Genomic DNA, 8,975 nt, shown 5'->3' with positions numbered 1-8,975 from the left:
TAAAAAGTGTCGGGGGGGGGGGGGGGGGGGGGGATACCACACCCTGGAAAAAGTCAACTTTAGAAAAGCCACCTGTCCTGGTGGAGAATCCCCAGACGCTGCACAGCTTAGGGCTGTTCACGTCCCCACCGCCTGACCAGCCGAGGGAACAGCTGACCTCAGCATAGAAACATTTCTGTAGTATCTTCCTAGTTGCGGGGAGGGTGTCAGAGGAAAATCCCATTCACCCGCTACTGGCACCAGCTGAGCCAAGCCAGGCAGCATAGGCGGCAAGTATAACAGGCAGGGGAAGACAAGGCCTTCCCAAACAGCCAGGCATGGCCCCACCCACAATGCCTGCTGCTTCCCAGTGGGAGCCGTGCTGAAGCAATAGGGGTTCTGGGGGCCGAGCGTTGCTGTCCTCGGGCGTCAGCCTCACGGAGGCTGCAGATCCTGGGGCAGGCCACTCTCCCCGTGCTCGAGGGCCAGAGAGACTCGGGCAGCACGCCACCTGCCCAGCACCCCCATGATGCTCCGGAGCCGGGGAGGCGCTTGCTCCTGTGGTGGTGGTGGGGGGCTGAGCTCCTTGCTGCCTGGCCTGGGTAGAGTGAGGGGCGGGGCCTCAGCCAGAAGGGGCGGGGCCTCAGCCAGAAGGGGCGGGGCCTCAGCCAGAAGGGGCGGGGTTAGAAGCTTGCCTCCCCTCACTCTACCCATGCCAGGCAGCAAGGGTATGCTGATTTGATCCATTTAGAATTTCGATCATTCCCCCACCCAGGACACGGGCTCATCAGAGGCAGGCCCGGCTCCCGTTGCGGGGAAATCTCAGAGCAGGCACCTCCGACTTCCACCCTCCTCCTGACCCTAGGCAACGGTTTATCCCGCAGAGCCTCCGTGAGCGGCCAGCTGCCTTGTAAGTTAACTAAACAAGCCATAAACCCAGCTCAGTTTTTATGGCGCCTGACACCTCCCCGCGGCTGTGAAACAAGGGGACTTTGGCAGGGCCCGTTGCACGGCCAGCCTGGTGTGGGAAGAGCCGCGGCATTTGTCCCGCGTTGCGGGGAGCCCAGAGAATGAGGAGGGGCCAGGTTGGGGTGCAGCGGACAGGCCGGCGAATAGGCCGACTACGTGGCAGGAGGGAGATGGGCCTCGTGGGAACAGTGGTGGGGGAGGTGGAGGGCGAACGGGCTTGGAGCCAGAAGGCACATGGTGCTAAAGGCAGGCGGAGGGGGCCCAGTGTGCTGATGGCAGGTGGGGAGGAGGGAGCAGCTGGCACAGAGCTGGGCCCTGTCTGCGGGGGAGGAGAGTGGGTTGATTTTATGCTGGGATAACGGGGGGGGGGGGGGGATGCACAGTCTGGAATAATGGTGCCAGTGGGAGAACTGGAGGCTGCCATCCCTGCCTCCTCCCCCAGCAGGCCTGCTCTAGCCCGCTCGGGGGGGTGACCTGCCTCCCATCTCCGCAGCCCAGTCCAGGCCGGGGCTCCCCATGGGGGCTCTAGCAAAGAGGCTGCTTGGGACCAGCCGCAGTGGCCTCCCCGCCCTCCTGCCGGGAGCTGGGCTGAGACCCACCAAACTCATCTCACACAAAGCTGCAGCCCTGACTTCCTAGTCTGCCCCTGGGCCAGCCCCTGTCCCCAGGGAGACAGTCGTTCCTAAGCCAGGCTCATAAGCAGGGAGCCCTGGAGAGGCCAGAGGGGGGCAGCTGCCCCCACTGGCCTTTCTAAGTCCCCCCCGCGACTGGGTGCAGCCGTTTCAGAAGCTCTCTCCCTGATTCAGCCCCCGCATCTCTATCCATCCTGGGGGGGGGGGGCAGAGGGCGCTGGAGGTGAACATCTCCCTTGTCCCTGCTCTCCTCTATGTTTAATAACCTGTTGGTGCCGGCAGAGGGGCTGGGACCTGCCCCTCCAGCTGCCCCCTCCATTAATCCTGAACCACGGTGACGTGGACGCGGTGCCAGGCGTTACTCAGCACCCCCCGCAGGTTCCAGATGGGCGCCACCGTGTCAGGCTGCACATTGTAGCTGGCGTCCACGGCCTTGCAGACAACGTCCAGCTCCGTGCTGCCGGGGGCCACGGGGGCCGTGAGCTGCCACAGCTGCCACGCCCAGGCCCGGCCCGGCGCCTGCTCCTCGCCCTTCAGCTCGGCCACGTGCCACGTCCGGCCACCATCCAGTGACACGTCCACGCGCACCACGCCACGCCCGCCCCCGCTCCAGGCGTAGCCTTTGACCGTCAGCTCCCCGGGCGGCACGGCAGCGCCCGGGGCGGGCTCCGTGATGGCCGACTGGACGGGGAGCTCCTGGATGGCGGGGGCCGTGCTGAAATCCACCGTGTCCCAGTCCACGGAGGGCGAGAAGCCCTTGTAGTCGTTCTGCTGCCAGTGGCTCTGGCTCTCCTCCCGGCTCACGGAGATGCGGCCCAGCCACTTGACGTTGCGGGCGCCCACCACGCCCGGCACCACCACGCGCAGCGGGTAGCCGTGGTCCCGCGGCAGCTCCTCGCCGTTCATCTCGTAGGCCAGCAGCACGTCGCCGTGGCGACCCATGGCCGTGCTGTAGGGGATGGAGGCCCCGTAGGCTGCCCCGCTCAGGTCCTGATCCAGCCCCTCAAAGCAGATGTGCTGCTCCCCGGCCTGCCCCTCCTCCGGGTAGCCGGCGTGTGCCAGGACGTCTCGCAGCCGGGCGCCGCCCCAGCGGGCCGTGCTGATGGCCGCCACCCCCCACTCCAGCCCCTTCACCGGCCGGACACGGTTCATCTCCGAGCGGCGGTTGCCGGCGCACTGCAGCGTGGCTGTCACCTCGTGCTTGGGGAAGCGGCTCTTCAGCTCATGCAGGGAGAGAGCCAGCGTCCGGCCCCGTGGCCCCTCCACCTGCAGACGGTAGCTGGCTGGGTCCACGGCCGGCACAGGCAGGTGGTTGCGTTTGAAGAAGAGCTGGTTGGGCGTCAGGTAGTTCTCGGTCAGCAGTTCGGCCGGCGGCTCCGCATTGAAGGGCTTGAGGCTGTTGACTTTGAGGGCGGGATGCCGAGGGGGGTCCCCGGCATAGGGGTCCTCCGGGGTAGGCTGGCTCTGCTCCTCGGGGCTCAACTCGCCCACTTTGTAGCCTCGCAGGATCCCCAGCACGTGCTCCTGGCTGTGCACGGCGTACATGGCCCAGAACGGCTCCAGTGCCCCTCCCGCCGCCAGCAGGATCTTGCTCTGGCCCCCCGGGTGCAGCTCCACGAAGTCGGTGATGTCAAAGACCTCGTTCCCGTAGGTCACCCAGACCCGGTCGGCCAGGCTGCGGTGCTGCCCCACCTCCTGGCGGGTGAATACGGGGTACGGTGCCCCAGGTGCAGCCTCTGCATTCGGCTCAGCCTCCGTCGCCTGCAGAGGGACCAGGAGAGGGGTTCAGTGCAGAGCCTCGTGTCTGCCAGCCTCCACCATAGGCCTCCGAAGGGGAACAGGGCTCGGGGGGGGGAGGGGAGGGGAGGGACATGCAGCTCATCGGAACAAATCTGGGAGTGGATCCGGTTTCCTGGCTCCCAGCCCTGCCCCCCAGCTCTAACCACTAGAGTCCACTTCCTTCCCAGAGCCAAAACCCCAGAGTCCTGGCTTCCAGCCCCCTGCTCTAACCACTAGACCCTGCCTCCTTCCCCCAAACGCCCGTCCAGCTTTGGCGCCACCTTTGTGCTCCGAGGCAGCACTGAGCACCAGCACCCCCCGCCTCCCCGCTACGTCAGGGCCTCCCGCCCCCCGCAGCATGGGCCCCTCCCTGCCCGGCTCCTTCCTCACCTGCCTGCGGTGATTTCCATAGGCCAGGCCAGCACCCAGGCCCAGCAAGGCCCCCACTGCAGTGACCTTCCGTCTCTGGCTGCTGTGGCCAGCGCTCCAAGTGCCCTGAGCACGGGAGGGGGTCCAGGCGGCGCACGCTCGGGGGAGGGACCCCCAGGCCACACCTGCCAACCTGGGGGAGCAACCAGGACTCCAGTGAGAGCAAAATCCCCCAGCAACCTCCCTGCGAGCCATGTACCACTCCTGGCCCGCTTCCAAGACAGCTCATTATCTTCCGCCTCCCTAAAATAATCCCTGTAATTTTAGCCCAACCCAGGAGAAAGTTCACCTCCTTTGCTAGGCCACCCCTGCAGCGCGGCTGTTAAACAGCTGCCACCTGCCACCCCAGAGGTGGCTGCACTTCAGCCTCCAGCCACTGTCAGGGGAGCTATTCCCTAAAGAGCGGCTTTCCCCAGCAGCAGGTGGAACATTAACCTAAGGGAGAGTTCCTCTGCCACAGATCTGATAAGATAACATCAACTGCAGGGCCATAAAAAGGATCTCCCCTGCCAGATAAAAGGCTCCTGCCCTGGGTTGCCACCGAGCAGCAACATGGCAGGGGGGCTGCAGAGACTAGATTAGAGCCGCTGGGTAAAATCCTTGCAAGGTGTCAAAGCAGTAGCTGCCCCAAAGAGAATCCCAAAGGAAATTCACTCTCATTTCCGCCCTCCCTTCCCTTTCAAGCTCCTAGGGGCTGCCGGGCAGGACTCAGATTCACCAGCGGAGCGGTCTGTGCCACTGGAGGGTGGCAGTGTTGGGGGGAGCCCAGGGCTGGGCTGGCAGGGGCTGTGGGTCGGGAGCAAGGGGCATTGGCAGAACTGGGAGCCCAGGGCTAGGCTGGCAGGCACTGAAGGGCAGACTTGAGGGACACTGGTAAAGCTGTACTGGGGAGCCAGGGCTGGACCAGCAGGGGAGCTGCTATGATTTCTCCCCCTGAGCATCCCTGGCATCAGCGCCTCCCCTACCTAGGCGTACTCTGGAGGACCCAGAGACCCCTCACGATGGGTCTGAGCAGCAGCATCTCCGCCGAACCTGCGCAGGGAGTGAAAGGACAAGAGATAAATGACTTTGCCTCAGACTCACAAACCCTGAGGTGCCCAAACTAGCCAGGCAGGGAGAGGGGGAGGGGGTTCTATGTGACATGCAACAGCTCTGCCCTCCTGCCACTCTCCTGGGGGCAGGTATCCCAGGCCCCCCGCGATGATCATCTGCCAGAAGGGTCCAGCTCAAACCCGAGCCCGGCAGCCAGGCGCCACATCCCAGAGCAGTCAGCAACATGTGGCTGGCTTGGGATCATCCTCCTCCTGACCCCACATCTACAAAGTAGAACTGGGCTGCTCCCAGCTGCTGCAGAGCAGCCAAACGGCACATCAACAGGAACCAGGAGGTCCTGGAAGCTGTTCAGTCAACAGGTGTAACAGGTAGCCAAGCCCAGCTCCACTGTGGCAGTGTTCTCAGCCTAGGACCGGTCAGGCCACGGAATAGGTTCAGATGCAGCCTCCTGGGTCGTATTTGCCTGGAGTTTTTAGGCCTCGTTTTCCAGTCCTGGAAACCCAGAGTGGGGGAAATAAACTTCCTCATACTGCTCCTCTCGTTTGAGCAATTAGAGGGATTAAAAACCCTTGGGGATGGGAGCAGGCCATGTCTCCTAGCAGGAACCATCCCTTCCATTCCAAAACCGCAGCACAGGGACCATGGCACTGCACAGACCACCAGCAAGAACCAGCTGTGGCTCTGGATTTAAAGGCAGGAGGAAATTCCCCCCTTTCACCTTGTGTTCAAACATCTCCAGGGGGCAGGGGATTAAGGCACTGGATCTTTGCCTAGATGGAGAGGAGGCAGGTGGAGAAGTCAACACCCAGTTCTGGGCATCCAGCTGACTTAGGATCCATCCCAGCAGGAGGCAGATGCCCCATTGGGCCAATGGATGATGGAAGAGTGGGGGATCTAGTGACAGGGGCAGGGATTTCTTTGCATCTGATCTAAGAATCAGAGTAAAGAGTAGCCTGGCTACAGGCAAGTGCCTGGATCAGCCCATGTCCGAGCTGGACTTGGCATCCCCCCAGGAGGGAAAGGAACCATTAAAGATTCACCAAATGCAAGTCAGAGAACAGGCCTGGAGCCAGGCTGCCCTGGGGTGAGGAGGAATTTGGACCAGCTGTGCCCAAATGGCCAGGCTATGCAGAGTCACCCCATCCCAGAGCTAGCCCCACATACACCCAGGGGGGTGATGCCTCAGGGGCCATGTTCCCTTTTAAGTTTGTCCATCCATGGGTGGAATAAATTTTGTTTTCTGTGCCCAGGCAGATGTGCACCACCAGGAGGAACCCACCTGGGTGGCCACCCAAGTGCTCCGCTTATAGGGACACTGCCCCGTGGCTAGCGGGAGGGAAGGGGGCGGGGGGGGGAGTGTGTTTCTGCCACCCACCGGTCCCGAGCCAACCCCCAGCAAGTACCCCGCAGATCCCCCCCCCGCGGGGTGCCCCCTGCAGCCCCCCCTGGAACTTCCCAGACGCTCCCCTGACGTCACTCCGCAGCCCCCCTCCCCCGCCGGAGCCTCACCTGTGAGCGCCGCACCTGAGACCGCGGGGGAACGAACGTCAGCCCGCCCCTGGCCCGAGCCTGCGCCTTTAAGGCCTGGGGGGCGTGGCCTGGGCGAGTGACGCCAGGGGAGGAGCCTGGGAGACGCCCCCAGGAGGGGGAAGCGGCGATTTAAAGGGCCAGACGCCGCGCTCGGCTGTGGCCAGAGCGGGGGGGGGAGGGGGGGGGAGGGGGAGCACGTTCAAGGGCAATGACCCCGCCCCAGCTCTGGGCTACGGGGGCGGGGCTGGGCAGGGCACCTGCAAACTCACCTGAGACCCCCACAGGCTGGGGGGAGGGGGAAGCAGGGGCCAGCCCAGCCAGCAGGTACCGATTGACCAGGGGCAGCCAGGCCAGCCCCGGCTGGGAACCGGGCTCAGCACGGCCTCCCAGCCCCCCAAGGGGTAAAGGGTGTGAACTCTCTCCCCTGGCAGCCGCATGGGGCTCATGGCCACAAGAGGGAGCAGAGGCAAGGGCAAGGCCCTGTCTTTCCATCAGGAAATATCCCCATTACATTAATATAACCCCCCCCCTTCCCAGCCTAGGGACTCACAGCCCTGAGCAATTCAATGCAGGAGTCCGAGGGCTCAGGTCCACAGCCAGCACTCCAACCCCCTGAAGGTAGCTCCCGGCCTCTGCCCCAAGGAGGTTCGGTATAAACTTGCTACAAGGCCATTACACTAGGTTGCAGACAGTGGGAGGGGTAAAGGCTCCCCCCCATCAGGGTACATTACAGCAGCCCTGAGACTGCTCTGACTTCCACTAGGAGCCAGCTGAGGTCTGTGCAGCCCAGGCCAGCAGTAGCACAAATACCAAGTGCCCAAGAAACTCTCCTGAGGTGTGGAATTAACTGCAGAGCAGCCAGAGCAAACCCAGGTGAGGGATGGCGCTAGAGGGGAACTGAGTCTGTGTCCTTAGATCTGCTGCTGAGGCAGCCTTCACTGGCAGGGGGAAAAGGATGGCACTAGTTATCACCAGGTGTAGGGACACATTTTACCGTGTAGATGCAGCCGCTGGAAACCAGAGCCCGACCCAGCAGGGTGACTGAGCAGGTGCAAACACCAGCACCCCAGCCAGCTAGCTTTGAGCTCGACCCCTCAGTGCCTGACTAGCAGCAGTCATTCCTGGAGCCATAGCCCTGCCAACAAGGTCCACATGTAAGCAACCCCCTGGCAGCTGGCTGGGGCACCAATTTCCCCTCTCAGAGCCAGCAAGGGGGGGGGGGGGAGGAAAGAGATGCAGCGACCCACAACAGGGCATTTTGCCCCTCCAGCCCCAACCCAAACCACCAGGCAGTTCAGCCCTCCCTCCCCCTGAAATGGCTTCTGCAGCCTGAGGCAGTCCTTAATCCCCTGGGGTAGGGGAAGGTGCAGCTGCCTAGGGACTCCCCATCTATGAGCAACATGCCACTCCGTGGAGCTGGAATTGCCCTGCCCATGGTGCAGACAGCCCCCAGCCCTGGCTGACAATTTGAGATAATGTTTATCCATGCAGTGCTGCTGCTAGTTGGGCAGATTCTATTTCCCACCCAGCCCCTGTTCCCCAGACTCCCTATCTTGGGCCCTTCTGAGGGGGCAAACAAAGGCCTATGCTCATTACTGCTCCAGTGAGAGCTCATGGCACTATTAAACCTCCCTCTCCCCCCCACCTGCTGGGACTGCAAAAGCTTGGCATGGAAGCAGGTAATTACAGCCCTATTAGCTTCCTTCCAGCATCAGCCCTGTGAGAACCAGCCAGGCTGCAGTGTCCATGACAAACAGGGCAGAGGTGCTCTGTGGGTACCTGCTGCCCTTGGGTAAGCAGAGCCTGGAGAGTGCCAGAGGCATACCCCAAATGCCTCTTGGCACGTACCCTATGAGAATGGGCCCTTCCATCCAGGCCTAAGGCTGCCAGGCAGGAGGAGAGTTGGGACCAATCATGCCCAGTAGGAACTGGGATGAACCAGTTACAGGCCAGCCCAGAACCATGTGGGCACACAGGATCACCCCCTTTCCCCACTTCTGACCTGAACTCACCCCAGCCAACAAGCTCCCTTGCCTTCTCCTGGGACCCAAGCTGACCCCTCCTGTCACTCATTAACAGAGTAGTGCACCTGCGGATGTGGTCAGCCCAGCTCTTATCAGGCGGGAGCAGGTGGCCAGAGGCAGCCCCGCTGCTCTGCTTTTAAACAGGGGCCTGCTACATTCACACTCCAGGCTGCTGCTGGGCAGAGGTGTTTGAGCCAGAGGCTGCTCAGGCCACTTGGCCACCTGCATCCTGGAGGAACTAGCACCAGACACACCATCCCGTTCACTCGGGCCTTAAACTCGCAGCTCCCAGCTCCTGAGAAGCATGTCCTCAGCCACAGGCCAGAGGCAGTTTCCTGCTAGTCACACCCCAGCCCAGAAAGTTACCCCGATGTAAGAGTAGGTGGGGGCTGGGCTCAGACTGGCCCTGTGTGGGAGCAGCGGGTGCATGGATGGGGTGGGCTTTGCCAACAGGCACCTTCATAAATCCGGTGATCACCCTGAGCTGTGGTCAGGCCAGTTCCAGCCCTGAGCACCTGCTGACAGGCTGCTCAACTGCACCCTCTGCTGACCAGCCAGCCCCGGGACAGGCCTAACCCAC

At 62.7% G+C, this 8,975-nt stretch overlaps 1 protein-coding gene across 1 annotated transcript; it reads right to left on the bottom strand.

Moving 5' to 3' along the window:
- On the bottom strand, positions 1-6,429 carry SUOX (sulfite oxidase). Its single transcript, XM_089774728.1, has 4 exons — positions 6,366-6,429; positions 4,754-4,820; positions 3,750-3,921; positions 1-3,341 (listed from the first exon to the last, which is right to left on the bottom strand). The coding sequence occupies exons 2-4, from the start codon at positions 4,807-4,809 to the stop codon at positions 1,899-1,901; spliced, it is 1,671 nt and encodes a 556-aa protein (XP_089630854.1). The 5' UTR covers positions 4,810-4,820; positions 6,366-6,429; the 3' UTR covers positions 1-1,898.
- Between the last annotated feature and the right edge of the window lie 2,546 nt (positions 6,430-8,975).

Source organism: Pelodiscus sinensis, chromosome 31 (assembly GCF_052426305.1).
Source record: "Pelodiscus sinensis isolate ZL-2025 chromosome 31, ASM5242630v1, whole genome shotgun sequence".
In the NCBI taxonomy this organism is placed as follows: domain Eukaryota; kingdom Metazoa; phylum Chordata; order Testudines; family Trionychidae; genus Pelodiscus; species Pelodiscus sinensis.
Note: the sequence above shows the minus strand (reverse complement) of the source record. Positions and strands in the feature narration are given on the sequence as shown.

Bases quoted from the DNA above. Each gene is read 5' to 3' on its own strand.
- SUOX (XM_089774728.1), bottom strand. From the start codon at position 4,809: ATGCTGCTGCTCAGACCCATCGTGAGGGGTCTCTGGGTCCTCCAGAGT. The intron at 3,922-4,753 runs GTAGGGGAGGCG...TTGCTCCCCCAG, and splicing joins GTCCTCCAGAGTACGCCTAG to GTTGGCAGGTGTGGCCTGGG. The intron at 3,342-3,749 runs GTGAGGAAGGAG...GTCCCTCTGCAG, and splicing joins ATGGAAATCACCGCAGGCAG to GCGACGGAGGCTGAGCCGAA.